Raw genomic sequence first — 17,600 nt, 5'->3', positions numbered from 1 at the left:
AGCTTCAGCTTGTGTTGACTGTCTTAGTCCCGTGTTGATTAAAGATCCTGTCTGCAGTCTCCTGTAACTGTATTGTTTAAAAAATTCTATGTCTTTTTGTTCGGGATAGTTATGAGTCCCTTTGGTTTTAGGTGGTCATCTCAAAATTAGCTTTTTCCCCACGAGCAAAGCAATACTTGCTCTTCTATTTCGTAAATGGCTCTATTCACATCCAACAGCGCATGTATTCTGTGTCTGTGCAATTTAGAAATTACTGAATTTCAGGAAACAGATTCTGTAAATTAAAATATACCCTAATTAAGTTAGAGATCCTGTTACTAGCTTGAGTCTTAACTGCATTATTAAGATTTTACATTACATGTGTCTTTGCAAAAAGACAGAAAAGAAAAAAAAAAAAAAGAGAAGGAAGGGGTGAGATTTAGTTTTACTGTTTCCTAAGCTGAGGCAGTTGGCCCATAAAATGAACAACAGAAAACCAGCACTGGATGATTTTTATTGGAAAACCATATTATTGAAAGCTCTCCCTCAATACATTCTTTTAAAGCCAACAAATAGGCCTGTGATACAAACAGCTGCTTGAACCCATCCCCATTCTGTGTTCTTCGGCGGTCTCAATGAATGGCTTGAGGTTTGAGTAATCTACAGCACCCTAATAACCACTTATTGCTATAAAAATTTTTAAAAGTGTATGAAAGTCTAGATTTTGTGCAGAATGTAGTGTTAGCATAGTGTTGGAAAAATTTAAGGCTTTGGAAAGTGAGTTTTGATAAAGGCAGTTATCTAGGCTTATTGTAGAATTCATTTTATTTAATCCGTCGCATTTTCAATGTGATTACTTCGTTCCTCCCTAGCCAAATTGATATTGTCCCTTTCTTTCCCTCCTATGCCCTCTGCCTTCTCTACCCAAGCCACATTCAGCCTTTCCTGCTTTGATCTGACTTTTGACTGCACTGGGCCTGGGTCTCTTCTAGAAATAAACAGCTGTTTCTTACTGATATGCTTTGCAATACTTTGATTTACTTTGTTCTATTAATATTGCAAAAACAGGTTAAAGTTAATTAGATCCTCTTTCATTTATGAACCTGAAGTCTATTAACACAAGTTAACACTGATCTTGACTTGGTGCTTTAAAAAGTTGCAATGGCATAAATATCTATATTTCTGCCCATTAGCAAATGTAGTCTTTGTGTGTCTTGATAAGAATGTTAGGAATTTTAAATGGCGCGAGACAATTATTATTAGTCAGTCGTACTATTGGGAGCACAGTCTCGTGTGCCTGGAGTTCGAAAAATGTGAGAAGGAAGTATCATCTGTTGCACAGTACTATGAATGAAATATGTTGAAAATGTTCATTGAAAGAGCAGCACTCAAACTCTGAGCAACAAACGCTTCTCTTTGTTATCTCCAAAGTGTGGTTGTGAGGAGCACTGTATGAAGTGGGTGGTTGTGGACAGTCTGCCTTCTTCCCTGTTGGTGGCAGATCCCAGAGCCTACAATTCACAACTACTCAGAGTTTATTAATTCGTTTACCAACCCATCTTAGTGCCAGGGAAAGCTGACGCCACTGCTTCCAGACTGGAAGTGGCTCGCAACTTTTTTGGGGCTGTATCCTGTTATAACTAGCAGTCAAGTTCTGCTGCTGGGTCAAGTGGTTGAAAGCTAGCGGGCAGCTCTGCAGGCTGTGAGCCTTTCTGGTCTGGTCGCCAGTCACACGCGTGTGGCTGATGTCTCTTGTGTTTCTTTCCTTTCTCCCGTCTAGCTGCAGTATTGAAATACGAGAACAACGTTATGAATATCAGACAGTTCAACTGCTCCCCTCATCCCTACTGGCTTCCAAACTTCATGGATGTGTTTACCTGGTCCTTGCCGTTTGTGGGCGAGAAAGGTATGTAAATTGGCTCTGCTCGTAGAAACTGCAAAACGGTTCCTTAGTCACTGTGCACATGGCCTCTTTTATTTGAAATGGCGAGAATAATTTGAAGACAGATGACTTGCTTTCAAGGACAAATTTGAAGGAACAGGCCTCAGAGGGGCAAGCAGTTACCAATGGTTAATTACCCTTCTCGTATGTTTTTATAATTTCCATTCTTTCTGCCGTAGAAACAGATTTTGTGACATTTCAGGCCAGAGGTACATTCACTGAATAAAATTCATATTAGTTATTCCTTTATAAGCTTTTGGGCATTCCCTTGGATGTTGCTTTACGGCTCAAGGGACATCAAAACAGACTTTGCTGCATCATGGTTACATCCTTACCCAGCTGACCTTTCTGATAAGCAGGTTGCTTTTTCACCAGCAAACACAGAGCTGGTGATGCTAAGACCAAGTCTGGTTAACTGTTCCTGGAGAGAATAGAGAGACGTCAGGAAGAAGGAAAACCTGCTCCTCAGCCCCTTCTCTGCCCAGGGCGTAACGGTGCCTCATTGCTGGCGAGAAGACTCTAAAGAACATAAATGATGTTTTATTGTAACACAATGCTCTTGATGTTGCCTGAAGACAACTTCATGCTATGAATGGCAAGCGCACAAAAGGCATGAAAACACTTTGGTCTAACATATTAAATGAATACATAATGCAAACTGCTTAAACCCCAAGTCATTTTATTCAGGGCCTGAGATGAAGCTTGCTTTGATCCATCCATTATAGTATATTACTGCAACAGCAATTACTGCCAGAAAACTATAATAAACCCTTAAAAGCTGCTTGGAATAACAGTTCTCTCTTAATAGGCAACTGGAAATACAGCCAGCTGTGGCTCTTACCTGCAGTCATGACTGGCTTTATTTTCAGCTACTCTTTTGTACTAGGAAAGCCGCTGGTGAGACGCCTGAGGTCTCTGTGAACAAAGCAGATAGACAATAAAATACGGATTAACAAAGAATAGACAGCTGTTTCCACTAATGGAGACATTACATAATCCATGCTGACGCGTGTTGCAGACTCTTGTGAAGCAGATAAAACGCTTTCATTTTCCTCGGCCATAAACTCAGCCAGGGCATTTTTAGTATGGGCCTGTTCCCCATACACGTTGCGATTCTGTAAGATGTTCTGTAAGGTCATTTTTCCAGAGGTTTCCCATCGGTGACCTCCTCAGGTGAGGCTGCAGGATGCGTGGCCAGATTTCTTGAGGTTCTGAGACTGTGAACATTCCTCCTTCATCTTTTTTTTCTTGGACTTTTGGGGTTTTGGGGTTTTTTTGTTTTGTTTTGTTTTGTTTTTTTAACTCCTTCATGTCTTACAATTGCTTGGAACTGTGAGACCCGACAAGTGACATCAGTGTTTTCCCTTTCTCTGCAAAACAAAACTCATGGATGTAAGAGCTGGTGTTCTGCACAGCTTTTTACTTATTTCCTTTTTTTTTATAGATTTTTTCCTTAAAGGCCAACCAAGGTAGGAAGCTGTTAGTTTCTGGTGGTTGTTAATGTGGAAAGTCTTTCCACTAATTCTGTCAAAAGAAACTATTAAATCCTTCACTAATGTAGGAAAAGTATGGCTGTATCCCACCCTTCTAATGTGCTATGCCATCATACTTGTCACAGAACAGGATTTTAATAACCACTTGATTAAAAAAATTTATGATTTCAACCTGTATAGCTAGTGCAAGGCTAGACATGCCTGGTAACCCTTTTAATGATGCTTACTACATGTAGATGTAGTGGAGTTTTTCTCAATCTGCTAATGATTTCACATTTTACCTCGCAACTTTGGCTTTTTTGACCTCTAAATTCCATTTCCTTGGTTGTGATTTTTGCTGGATTTTCTTTTTTTTGTTGTTTTCTTTTTCTTTTTTTTTCGGCTGTTCTTACTCTGTGTGCTCTCTGGTTAGTGTCTCACTGTTGCCTTTCCAAAAAGAGCTGGTACCAAGTTAGGGGTAGCCTGAGGCTGACCCTTCCGTGCCCGAGTTGCAAAGTAAGAGAGCTGAATGTATTCTGAATTCACAGATAATGATGTTTCTACTGAATATTATAGTAGTTCCATCTGGAAGGGACCTGCAACGATCATCTAGTCTATTTGTCCTGGATTTCAAGAGATGCTGCCCCTTTGTAGACATCTTACAAGGGTTAAAATTTTATTGAACTGAAAGTACAGTGTCCAAAACCTGGATAAATAAATAAATATTCTGTGATCCCTCTTGCTGTAACTTTTTCTATCGAAATGTTGTTCCATTTGCTAAGCAGGCAACTCAAATCCTACTGCAGCAAGAGGAGAGTGGTCAGTTCTGCTGTCCAAGTTGTGAAAGGCAAAAATGTATGGAGGGGAGAAAACAAAAGTTACCTAGTTCATTGAGAATTACAAAAAGAGAGACTGTAAACACACTAATTTTTTTTTAAGGTCTGCTTGTAGTGGTGTTTGCTATATTCAGAACCATTTTTCTGGAAACCTGTACTTTTTATTAACGACATGAGACACTTCAAGCTTATATTACTACATGCGTAAAACAAGGTCCATGCTGTTTAAAAAGTGGGTGCCATTGCTGTACTGAATTTTCATTAACGCTGCCACAGCCAGAGTTTGCTCTCTGACAGACGAGGGAAGCTTAGTAACAACATTTTGCATTTGTTTTCCATTTTAGTGACAGAGATGCTGGTAAACGTGCTGAACATCTGCTCAGATGATGAACTGGGGACAGAGGAAGATGGGTTTGATGGTAAGAGCCTCCTGCCCTTGGTTGAGATAGTTTGCCTTGAAACTACTTTAAAAGTTTATTTACTAACCCTGGGGTAATTTTCTGGATCCCATTTAAGTTCTGTGCCGCTGAATGCAACTGTTGTGCTAGACTCCAGTGGATTTGCTTACTGCATGCTTTGGAAAGAATTAATGGAACTTCTGGCCTGTTCTAACCCTTTCCTTGGTCTCACTCTTTTGGTTGAAATATATATATATTTTTTTTATTTTTTTTTTCTCTACATGAAATCTGGGTTGTGTTGTCATGAAGGGATCAGATGTTGATTTTATGCATAAGATCCCAGGGATTGCCGTAGATTGAAATGATCTTCCTACAAGGAAATAAACTTCCTGCAGGAGCTCCTTCCAAAATGCTGCTACTGCAATTTTGGAAGACTTGTACTTGAAATATTTCATTAGTTGCCTCTTTTAATGCACTAGTGTATCTAAAAGGCTTTAAGAAGTATATAATCAATAAAAGTAAACATGCAAACAGAAATAGAGAATGTTCTGACCTGACATTTCTACTGAGAGAAGAATGGTCACTTCTGTTGTCACTTGGGTTGGAGTTTGTATGATGATATCTTGCCTTGTACCTGTTGGTTTGACTGTAAATGATACTTCATATCTTGCAATTTGGAGATTCTTAGAAGTCAATTTATTTTATTAGACATTATTTTCTGTTAGGCTGTGCAAGAGTAAATGGTAGTTCTCCAGAACGTCCCTTCTCAATGGAGCAAAACTGAAAAGTATCCCCTGCATCCCTAACATTCTTACTACAAATACTTTCAATGTTAAAATATATATATATATAAGAAAAGAACAGAAATATTAAAAAATTAAAAAAGAACCTGGAAAAATCTATCACTACCAAATATTCTCAAGATACTTGTAGGTAGAATGAATGAACAGGGAGAATGAAGAACATTCAAGTTATACAAATATTTAATGAAGTTGCAATTAATAATTAAACTTCTCTCATCTTTATTTTTAATCTTTGGAAGAGGAAACTAGATCATGGGTTTTGACAAATGTTTCCTTTGCAATGGAGAAGAAGGGTATGGATTTTAGTGCTTTGCTTTTACTCTGAAAAGCCAGATGGAATTCCCTCTTCTGTATCCTCCACAGAGTGTGGACATGAACAATTATCTTGCGGGACTTGGGACAAAGACTGAATTTATTGAAACCAGTAATCAGTGGAGAGATGAAAACACCTGTTTGAATATTGTGCCCAATTCTTTTTCTCATGAAATTTAAATAAGTAGCTACTGTGTAATTAAAGCAGCGTGTGAAACAGTACGGAGGCATACAATGAGTAAAAACTGTGTCAAATTAAATACAGTAGCAACACAAGCACGTGCTTAAAATCCTTGGCTCAACAAAGCACTTAAACGCAGGCTGAAATCCCACTGAATGCAATGCCAAAGCAAAGGCTTTATGGGAAGGATTTTTAAATTAATTCAGCATTGGCCTAATACTTTATTTTATTTTAAAGCTGTGCTATAAACTTCCATTGAGCGCAGAAAGGCCAATGCCTGCAGTCCTTTCCTAAAATTTTAGTGCGTCAGTGTTCCAATGCCGAAGTTGCAGTTCAGGAGCACATTTTCAAAAGCAGCCAGAAATGAGGAGGCACCAAAGGGTCGGCAGCCCTCTCTGGCTGCAGGAGGTCTCCGCATCTGCTGCGGACTTTCTGGGAGGAGGGTGAACCCCCGGCTCCCCGGGAGTTTTACCACGGCATTCCTCCAGCTGCAAAGTCTGCAGCATTGCAGGGAGGCAGGCTGAAATCCATCCTCTGGGCTTGCATGCGGGTGTGCTGCATAAACGGTGTCTAAAAGCGTTAAAATTTCCAAATGAGGAATAATTAAACCATTCCTGGTACTGTAATGTTAATACCGTTGACTAAATCTGCTTTCAGATATTTTTTTTTCCTGTGTGAACGCTTTCTCTGTGTAAAACATTATGTTAAGGAAGATATCAGAAATGTGGTCATCTTTAGCACGTGTAGTTAAAACCAGAGCTGGCATATGTTCATGTTTGCTTTCCCGAATAATCCCCTTAGAGCTGTAAAATGGGATCTGTGACGTTGGTGCTGCAGCTTGCTGTCAGTGCACGCTTGTACCTCCAGCCCGTTGGAAGCGGTGGGCTCCTGGGGAATGTACACATGGAAGAGGCTGAAGGATTCAGGCATAACAGTAAATTTGATGGTTGACTTCAATTTAAATAGAGACTGATATCTTTAATGATTTCCTGGTGGGTTCTGATTTATTATCTGTACAACAAAGGAAAATCCTCTTTCTCTCAGAGATAGTTGAGTTCCTTCTCTTTTCTTATTTTTTTTTTTCCTTAGAGCCTTGCCTTTTGGGGGAGAAACTATAAGATGTATTTAATTTGTGTTCTTGATGAAACAGACTGGAATGATTATCAGCTTAAAACTGTTTCTGTAAGGGCTGTATATTGACAGTGTTGTTGTGGTTCAACATTTCCACTATTCTTCAATAATTTCTGTCTGGCTTCCTTGGGGGACTGCAGTAGTACAATCCTGTTCAACCACTGCCATTTTTTTTTGCAGTATTTCCCATAGAAGGAAATGCCTGATATCTGCAACAGCAGATAAATTTTGTTTGATGGAATGATTCTTTCAAATCATCGCCTATTTTTGCATCATTGGTAGTTTCAGGGCTTGCTGCTGATTTCCTTTCTCTCCTTGCAGTTTGAACATGCCCTGACCTGGGTTCCCACATGTAATGAGAATGATCCATCACTATGGTTTGCACTGATCATTCATTTGTTATCGTCTCTTATACTTTCTTGCCCTCTGTCTTTCCCTCTCACTTCCCCGTTCAAAAATAAGCCCAATCAGAATTGCCTGACCTCACTGCATGGTGTTCTTGTGAGCCCTTTTTAGTTTTTTTTATTATTTTTTTTATTATTATTATTATTTCTTCTGAGTCACGCATGTTGCATCTAGCCATGAGCAGGATGCTCAACAGCATGTAGTCCCTTTATTTTTCCTCCTTTTTTTTTTTTTTTTCTTTTTTTTTGGCTTGAGGAGATACATCATGGGGATCTGATCAATTTGTTGTAGGCAGTTCCTGTGTGTGCTTAGTGGGAGAAAGCCTAAATAGCAGTTGTAGTGCCCTTTAGCCCATATCTCCCTGCTGGCCTGTCTTGGCCTTTTGGTTTCAGTTGCCTTAAAAATGAGAGGATATGATAAGTCAAGTTTTCTTATCTCTGATGGTTTCCTCTTGCTGTACTTTCTCTTCCCTGTTTGCTATGGAGGTTGCAAAACAATCTGATCTAGCAAAAAACGTCTTGGGTGAACGTTAGCTCGTGTGCTGTATGGTTTGTGCATCAAACATATCGCTTAGCAACAGGAGCTGTGAATACTTCTACCCAGCCGGCATATAGTCAGAGTCCTGTTTTATTTCAATTAGCAACGTTTCTGGCCTCATGCATTTGATTGAAAAAACTAAGCTGCTAATTAAAAGGGTGCACTAACATAATAGACAACTTGACACAAATGCACTGCTTGCTTTGTGTGCATTGCTATCGTGATTTGGCATAAAGACACTCCTAAATTACCTGCATTAATTTTTGTATTGCCTTCAGCATTGTAGCTCACAGCCTTCTCATGGGAAAGCTGCTGTCACAGCGCACCATTTATTCTGCAGTTGGAATACAGCTTCCCTCGTATACAGTGCTGTAGTCTGAGCCTGAAGAGAATTACCATGTCAAACGTCTCCTGCCCATCAAAACCTGGTTCTGCTGTGAACGGTGGCATTTGAAATTTGTCACAGCTCCTCAGTGCAATGAACTGCACCTGGGGCAAGCTCTGCGCCGGCTAACAGAGACTGATTGAGCAGAAGCAAAGGCCTCATCGTTAGGTCTCAGTTACCTACCAGTGCCTTGATAAGGGTGTTCATGATTACTACCTGGGCAGATGAGAGAGTCTTAGCTTTTCAATGAGTTAAAAAATAACTAGGAGAGAAATAGAGGGGTTTTCCCACCGGTTTGTGTTTGTTCTTCCTCCAAACCCGCAAGGGTGGGCTGCAGTGTATACCTAACCTGTGAGTTGGTGGCGGAGCGGCATTCTGATGTCATCTTTTGATTTATTTATTTGTTCATTTGTTTGGCCAGGTATGGTTGTTTCCATGCCCAAAGCATTTTTCATGTGAGTCATACTACGGCACGTTGATGTGCTCTGCCTCTGAACCAACCTAGCAGCATGCACTAGGTAACCAGGGTCCCCAAAACACATGTCATGGTGCAGTTGTGCCTGAGCACCAAGTGTCACACTTGTCTTGCTCTCAAACGTAGTTGATTTTAAAATACAGTACCCTGTACCATGGTGGTGTTTGGATTTGGTAACTGGACCATTTGAACCAATGCATGTGTGTGGTAGACAGCACAGATGTTGGTGGAAGCAGAAGACTTGTCTATGATAGTAAGCTATTCTTTCAGATATCAGACATAAATAAACTGGAAGAATTGCCTGGATTCCACTAAGAAAAGAGGTGTCTTCAGGCAGGCACACCCCACATAAAACGGGGGGCTGCTTTTCAGAAGTGATTAAGCCTTATGAAAGCAGCTGCAATAATGTAGGAGACAGTACGTGTTCAAGGGATGGTAACACCGAGGCTGAGCTTGGCTGCTGACCTTCTGCCTGCATGTTGATTTCCTGCAAAACCTACTAACAAGGCTTTAAGCTGAAAAGGCTTTTTTTCTTTTTTTTCCCCTCATCGTTCTCAATCTGTTTCTTTCCTCTTGGTTGTTCCCTGCCTAATTTGTTTCTTTTCTGTTTTTCAGACTTTACTTAAACATTGCGTTTCCATTGATGTTGTCAAATGTTCTGTATTATTTTTTATTTTCATTCTACAAACATCACTGACCTTTTTCTTTCCCCCCCCTTTGGAATTCATAAGAAGATACCATTTATGCACAGAAGAAAGGTATTCAATAAATTGGAAGGCTTAAGTTTCATTCATTTTCCTAATGCGTAATTAGATAATACATAATATATTAGGGTATCAGTGAGAGGATTTGGGTTTAGCTTTTTTTACTCAATATTGTTTTCTATCTGGTCAATCCTAAATCTCATAATATTTTCAAGTTTATAGTCTTTTTTTTTCATTGTTCTACTTATTAATCTGAAGGTCTAAATTACATTTCATGTAAGTCTTGTATATCCAGCTTGCAAGATCTGTGTTTGGATGCTACAAATCCAAAATCCAATAGAACTTGTTAAATTACTGAAGTAAGATTCAAAGCTTTTATTCTACCTCCCAAATAATATTCCCCTCCAATTTTAAACTTGGCTGTGTTCGTGAAGTTTGGGTTTTGTTGGCTTTTTGGTTTTTCTTTAAATTCCTTCATGCAAATAGTGTTTGTTTAGATATTGAAAAGAAAGTAAAAACTTAAGAGGCTATCAGGCAGTGTTTGCAAAGGCTAAAATTCATAGTATCATAGAATACAAGGTTGGAAGGAACCTCAAGGATGATCTGGTCCAGCCTTTCTTGGCAAAAGCGTGGTCTAGACAAGATGGCCCAGCACCCTGTCCAGCTGAATCTTAAAAGTGTCCAATGTTGGGGAATCCACCACTTCCCTGGGGAGATTATTCTGCTGGCTGATTGTTCTCATTGTAAAAAATTTTCCTCTTATGTCCAATCGGAATCTCCCTAGGAGTAACTTGTACCCGTTACCCCTCATCTTTAACATGTGACTCCTGGTAAAAAGGGAGTCTCCACCTTCTTTGTAGCACCCTTTAAATACTGGAACGTGGTGATGAGGTCTCCCCTAAGCCTTCTTTTTCAAGGCTCAGCAAACACAGTTCTCTCAGCCTTTCATCCTTATGGCAGGCTTCACAGCCCTTTGATCATCTCTGTGGCCCTTTTCTGGACCCTCTCCAGCCTGTCCACATCTTTTTTGCATAGTGGGGACCAAAACTGAACACAGTATTCCAGGTGTGGCCTGACAAGTGCCAAGTAGAGTGGGATAATGACTTCTTTACCTCTGCTGGTGATGCCCTTGTCAATGCAACCCAGCGTACTGTTGGCTTTCTTTGCCGCAGCAGCACACTGTTCACTCACAAGCTTGTTGTCCACCAGGACCGTCGGGTCCCTTTCCACGGAGCTGCTCCCCAGTCAGGTATATCCCAGCCTGTGCTGCGCTCCTGGATTATGTTTTCCCAGGTGTGCAAGACCTTACACTTGTCTTTATTGAACTTCATGTTACTCTTGTTAACCCACTCTTACAGCCTATCCACGTCTTCCTGCAGGGTAGCTCTCCCTTCCAAAGCGTACACTTCCACACTAAGTTTGGTGTCATCAGCAAACTTCATCAAGGTACACTTGATCCCATCATCCACATCACTTAGGAAGATACTAAACAGCGTTGGGCCCAGTATCGATCCTGGGGGGTCCCTACTTGTGACAGGTTGCCAGTTTGAAAAGGAGCTATTGACCACCACCCTCTGGGTGCGGCCTGTCAGCCAGTTCCCCACCCACCGCGCAGACTGCTTATATAGACCCGTAACACATCAGTTTCTCTAGGAGAAGGCTATGGGGAACCGTGTCTTGGAGGAATCCAGGTAGACAACGCCCATTGCTTGCCCCTCACCAACTGGGCAGGTTACTTTGTCATAGAAGGCGATCAGGTTTGTCAAGCGTGATTTGCCCTTGGTGAATCGATGCTGGCTTTTCCCAGTCTCGTGCTTTGTTTGACTTGTGATAGCCCCCAGGAGGATTCATTCCAGAACTTCCCCAGGGACTGAAGGAAGGCTGAAATAACCCTTTTACCCAGAGCCAATTCTAAGGTTGTGAACCATTTACTTTCACCTAAGCGTATGCTTAAGTGTAGCTGAAGTAATTCATAAGGATTTGCAGTAATAGTGAATTTCTGAACACTAAACTGGAGTATTCACACTTGAAATGTGATTCTAAGATTTATATATAAATAGTTTGGGAATCCAAATACTGTATCAGGTTAGTGGTATTCTGTCAAAACTAACAGAGCAATAAAATATTGTGAATATCAAGTGCATTATTTAGCAAATAATGTTTAAAAAAAACCCAAATAGGATAAGTAGAATCATTAATAAAATCAATAATAATATTTAGTAAACATAGAATATTTTAAGTCCTTTTCACAGATCTGTTACAAATTAGGAAATTCAGTGGAGATCAAAATCTTTTAAGTGTATTTTTTTTAGTAACCTTTTATCATGTGTGTTGATGAGAAACAAAATACTCCCTTTGAGCCTGTTGTGTTTTACAATTAAGTGGGTTTTTCCATTCTTATTTTATATTTTAGTGTAGGGCATTGTATTTCACTTCAGTCATAAATTATATTTCTAGTTGTCAGTTCTCAACACTTCTGGAGGTTAAACAGTGACTGAAAAAGGTTGAATATACTTATAAGATGTACAAGAACAGCATGGGTTTGTAATAAACAAGTAGGGATAGTGACACTTGGGGGGAGAATGACAAACTGTGTTTAAATGCTTTCAGGTTAAAAAGGCTGAAAACCACGTCTTGCGTATCTTGAGAGTAAAATTTAGTGAGATCTTAGTAACTGAGGCAGGAATGTACCCCCTCTATTTCCTGAAGAACCCAGCTGAATCACTGCTGTTTAATTTACGTTTTTCATTAAGCTGTTACAAATATATTTTCTTTAATTCAGCTGAATTACAGCAGTTTCTCCCATTCTTTATTGTCTAGAATTAGACTTTTATGCCTAAGACTTTGTCTTTATTTTTTTTTTAATCTTTGTATTTTTAATATCTTTTCTTTGTATTTTTCTCTTTATCTGTGGGAGATTTGAAAGCCATCATTCTGAGCATAGCTTCTTTCACTTGGAACTTCCAGATACAGGCTCATAATTTCAAGGCAGTCTAGGAGGATGGTTAGAAATGCCTGGAAATAATGCATTAATACCCATCCCAAAAGATGGATGCATGCAAAAGTAGCATGCATGATTGTAAGACATCTGGTTTACGTGCTCCTCAGCAGATGTAGGAACATATCCCAGTACGCATAAGCATACCCTTACCAACATGTGAGCATGCAGGCTGTGGTAGCTGTGGGCACGTACGAGGTGGCTCACGTGGACCTGTTTGTACACGGGCTGGTCAGGGACACACGACCCCACAAGCAACTCCACAGGATTCCCCGTGCGTAGCCATCGAGCTCCCGCTTTATCAGACTCACGCCTTGCACTGTTTGGGATTAAATTTGATCTGGACCACAATGTTGAAAGTTGCGGTGAGATTCATCCTGAGTTTTTATGTTGCTACTGTGATATTTGTTCCTACGGTTACTTAGCTTATTTTTGAACAGCTCTAGGATTTGTGAGTTCAGTTTATTTTCAATTTTGGAAGTGTTTTTTTGCAAAGGATGGCTATTTGTTTTGAAATTCAAGCACAGGAAAAAAAAAAATATACCTCCTTTTCACCTCTTCTAAAATGCCAGGGTATCAGGCAGGCCACCTAGTCATCTAGTAAATAGCATGAGGTAATGTGTGCATTTCCAGCAGTAGTCTCAAACTGTTACGAATTTAATTGTAATTGAGAAATCTGCAGTAGGAAAGGTGACAGTGCCCGACAGAAGAGCCACGGGGCTGCCATCGGCAGAGATGTGTGGAGAAAGCTGAAACTCTGAGAATTATTGCACAGTCAGCTGCCAGAAGCCACCCAGCAAATCTCCTGCGTGGCAGCGTTGGACCTTTCCGAGTCCCAGCACTGCCTGGAGCAGCTGGGACTGCCCAGAGGAGGAGCAGCAGCAGCGCGTGAAACGCTGGCGCCGCTGAAGCAGATGGGACTTTTGCCATTGAGTTCAGCAGAGCCCGCGTTCCGTTCTGAGCCCTTTTGGCCAAAGTCACTTTGCACTCTATAATACAGCGAAGGAAGGTCCGCACGGCAAGGCCCCATGGCTGGGTCTTCTGAAGCTCTTCACCTCTTGGGTCCATCAGCCACGTTGGGCAGAGCCCTGCTTCCCTTCCCCCTCACCTGCGGTTGTCTTTGCACCTGTCCCCTCTGCTGCCATAACCGCCTCCCTCATTTTTGGCCCTTTCTACTATTTTCGCTTCCATGATGGACTTCACTTTATAAAATGGATCAATTTGCTAGGAATTGAAAATAGAAATTGTCATTTTTGACCTTGAATTCTGGAGCAGTAAAGAAGGTAGCATTGTTGTGATGTGTAGAGGTTTTCAGGTTGCACTCTGGAACCTCTGAGATAGGAGTGGTCAGGAAGCGTCCATATGAGCCAAGGTTACCTGTCGTTCAGAAACCCTTGGGAGAAATCTTCATGATGTATGTAGTTATGATTGTGACAATTAAATGCAACTGGTTTACTTAGTATAACATGGTATTTTCTTGAGGACGCGGGGGGTCCTTATTAAGAGAAATGCCTTGTTCTGCTAACTTAGTACTATTTGCTTTTCCCATTCAGATGGTTCTCTCATGGATGCACAGATGTGTTCTAGGTTTTGATGATATCCAGATAACAAGTACACATGCAAACTTAGCTGAACTGTAGTCTCTGTTCTAGTATACGTTTTTCTTAAGGCAGGTTATTGTGTGAGTTCACAAATTTCAAAGTAATTGTAATTTTGAGAAGGCCATAGCAGTGATGAGAAGGAAGTTGCTATGGAGCAACTATGCAAGCCAACACAATCCCTGCCATTTCATGCTGCTTTTCAGGGCTCTGCGTTAGGTTTTATAACCATTTAAAGACTTTTTAACTAGAGATGGGAAAACCCTGACCGGAACCTTTTGGCCTTAAGGTTAACCCAGTCACTTTTTTTAGAAAATTAAGTGAAACGTGATTGTTTTTCACTTAAAATTATAAGGTTATGAAATCAATTTTTAACTCCATTGTCGTTTAATTTTTTTAACTCATTTTATGGATTGGGCACTGCTCACGTTTAGTATCTTCTTGGCATTTTGACTATTTTCTAAGAAAGTTGTTTTCAAAAGAGTATGGTCTCTGAAAATGTTATTGAAATGGAAAATTAGCTTACATTGATGAAAAGATATGCAGCTTTAAAGGGTAGCAGGAAAAGGATTGCATCTCTAAAGGTACTAATAACTAGATTGTTCAAAAGTTATCGGTCTTGAGCTGCAAATAACAAAAAAATAGTATTTTCAGGTTTGACTACAAATGTGGCTTAGTTTGGCAAACCGTGGCATTAATATGGTGTTTCTTGTATTTAGAGTTCAGAATGGTGATATGTTGTTTACAGATCCCTATAACTGTTTTTAATGTGTTTTCCACAGGAGCAACAGCTGCTGCTCGAAAGGAGGTTATCAGGAACAAGATAAGAGCAATAGGAAAAATGGCTAGAGTTTTCTCAGTGTTAAGGTAAGGTTTTGTGCTGTTTCAGATTTTTTAAATGTTAAAGGACATCTTTGAATGATTACTTAGAGCACTCTACTGTTAATCAAACAGCAAATTTGATATTTTAGTATACCACCCGACTAAGTTATACTGGAACTTTTCAAGATTGTTTTATTTATACAATACTGCTATTTATTATGGCTATGAATAATCTTCCTCAGGGTTTTTGCTGAATGTAAAACAGACAAACAAACAAGACATCAGCAACGAAAATTGCAATTACCTTTTTCTTAAGACTTTTGCTCACCAGATGTGCTAATTAACTCTTAGCCACTGCGAGGCAAGAGTTAAATGTGGAGAAGGGGTACGTTCCACATCATGTCTCATTAAAAGGAAGCCAAACTGTCCCACTTTGTCACCCACAGTTGTTGCTACAGCTGTGAGTAAAGATGATTAAAGATGAAGGCATTAGGGTCATTTAACGAAAAACCCAGGAAATCATTGTGCAGACAACAGCGACTCGTTACCTTGGGCTGCACTCCCCCAAACACATGAACATGAATAACTAATTGCTACCCAATGTTTAGAACTCTCCATTTGATGTCTCTGAGCAGAAGAGAAAACATGCTGTACTGTGCTGTGCTGAAGGCTAAATATAGAAAATACAGTTCTCCCTCCCTTTCAGCAGAGGGATTTTTTTCCTCAGGAAATTGTATGTTGCTCTGCTGTAGTCATTTTATGGCTATTACGTTTAGTGCAAAATCACGGGATTTTTAAAAAACGTATTTGTGTGATTGTACGATTGGTATAAAAAGAGGAAATAAAAATAGTTATGTGAAGAATACCCTCTTAATTTCAGATGAAACTCTCAAACTCGCTTGATTTGAGACTCTTCTGCAGCATGCAAGCAGTGGGCACGTTTTCAGTGGGGCTTCGCGTGGACACAGCAGTTCGCCCACGCACTGCAGATTGCAGCAGCATAGCTTTAAATAGCATACTGAGGTGGAGGACTTTGTACCTGGGGTTCCCAAAGTGTTATATGTGAATTACTAGTGATGCACAAGCTACTTCAAAGTGGTACCCATAAAAAAAGAGAAGTTGGCATCGTGCCTTTTCCCTAAACGAGATGGGGGAGCAATCAAATGTTTCCACCTGCTCCTCTGTACCAAGTCTGGCAGAGAGCCTGGAGCTGACATTGCCACCACCTTCATAAAACAGCATGATTATTTTTCTCTGATGATAGTTGAGCAAACAAAGTTTGGAAAACCTGGCTTTCTCCCATAACCTTGAACTGCAGCTTCTGAATCCGCTGTATTTTGTTGCAGAGCACCTTTTGAAATACAGGATTAATTTAACAGAAACCTGGAGTTAAATGTACAGAAAGGCCTGAAATTGGATCCTCAGCTGATATATTTGGGTTTTGATAATTTGCAGATGATTGACATTGCCTGTATGTCAGAGACTTTTTCAAAGGGAACTATGGGGCAGGAGCCTTTCAGTGGTTTCAGGGACAGAAGAAGGGTAGAGCATAATTCTTGCGTGTGCCCTGTTTAAAGTGGTGTGCGTGAACCTCATAGCTTAGGGTTTTAGCACCATTTACAACTTTAGAGCCCTCTTAAATTATTTCATGAAAATAACATTTTGAAGCACTGGTGGAAATCAGTCTTGATTGTTCCCAGAAAAGCATTCGAATTCTTCTTGGAGTTGTTCACGAGACAATTTTTTACCCCTACCACGTGCATCCCAACATCTCCAGAAGACCAGAATGGGCTGCCCTGTGGTAGAGGAGAAGCCAGTGGTTCACTCCCTGAAGCTGCTGAGCCTTTTACAGTTCTTGGTAGCAATGGGTCTTAAAACTTCGCAGGAAGGACTGAAGATGAAGAGTATATTTGTTCTGCCTTAGCTTTAACCAGCAAGCACAGCGCGTCCTTACTGTGGTCAGAGGCGCAGTCAGCAAATAAGCAGGTGCCTCCAATGGGCAGTTCTGCTGACCAGTCTTCCAGGGGGATGGGTGACGTTTCATCCCAGCCACCACTGCCGCCCGGGAGTACCTCCTCTTCTCTCTTGCTGGGAAAGGTTGGTTCTCCTCACCTAGGTGCCAGGGTTCCAGACAGCAAAAATGACATGAAGTTAATTGTACAAATACTATTCCTATTGAAAAGCCTGGGTTATTTTTTCTGTCTTGCCAGCACAATCCACACGTAACGTGAGTGTCTGATAATTGCGTGTAACCCCCAAAAGACTGCGGTGGCCCCATCGTCTAAATCAGCCTATTCCAGAAACCTTTGAGGTCCCAGTTTGAATCATGGCTGTTTTATGAAACTTATTTCACTAATTCTTGAAAAGCGTTTCCGAATGATCAGCACCTGGTCTGACCACCTTCAAAGGACTCAGTCAAACATCTGTTCCCTGAGCTGGAGCGGCCACTTTTCCTTGAGGATGTAACCTGAATGTAAAACTGAGATCGTTTCAGCCATTTTAGTCTCAAAATTAGATATCAAAATAGTGTTGTATTGAGTTTCAAAGGTTATAAATGAGCTTCGCTGAGCATAGCCATCATAGAAAGATTGGCTTAAGCTCAGTGGAAGACCTCACGATTCC

General features: G+C 40.5%; 1 protein-coding gene across 4 annotated transcripts in view; it reads left to right on the top strand.

Annotated features, from left to right (window-relative positions):
* PPP3CA (protein phosphatase 3 catalytic subunit alpha) overlaps positions 1-17,600 on the top strand; it is a 201,192-nt gene that overhangs the window by 174,173 nt on the left and 9,419 nt on the right. For 2 of the 4 annotated variants that reach the window (XM_054202110.1, XM_054202108.1), the window contains exons 9-12: positions 1,760-1,885; positions 4,574-4,648; positions 9,588-9,614; positions 14,939-15,023. In XM_054202110.1, coding sequence (XP_054058085.1) covers positions 1,760-1,885; positions 4,574-4,648; positions 9,588-9,614; positions 14,939-15,023 — 313 coding nt within the window. The remainder of the gene's footprint in view (positions 1-1,759; positions 1,886-4,573; positions 4,649-9,587; positions 9,615-14,938; positions 15,024-17,600) is intronic. The other 2 variants (XM_054202112.1, XM_054202109.1) reach the window with 1 other exon arrangement.

The sequence above is a fragment of the Rissa tridactyla genome, chromosome 5 (assembly GCF_028500815.1).
Source record: "Rissa tridactyla isolate bRisTri1 chromosome 5, bRisTri1.patW.cur.20221130, whole genome shotgun sequence".
Lineage (NCBI taxonomy): Eukaryota > Metazoa > Chordata > Aves > Charadriiformes > Laridae > Rissa > Rissa tridactyla.
Note: the sequence above shows the minus strand (reverse complement) of the source record. Positions and strands in the feature narration are given on the sequence as shown.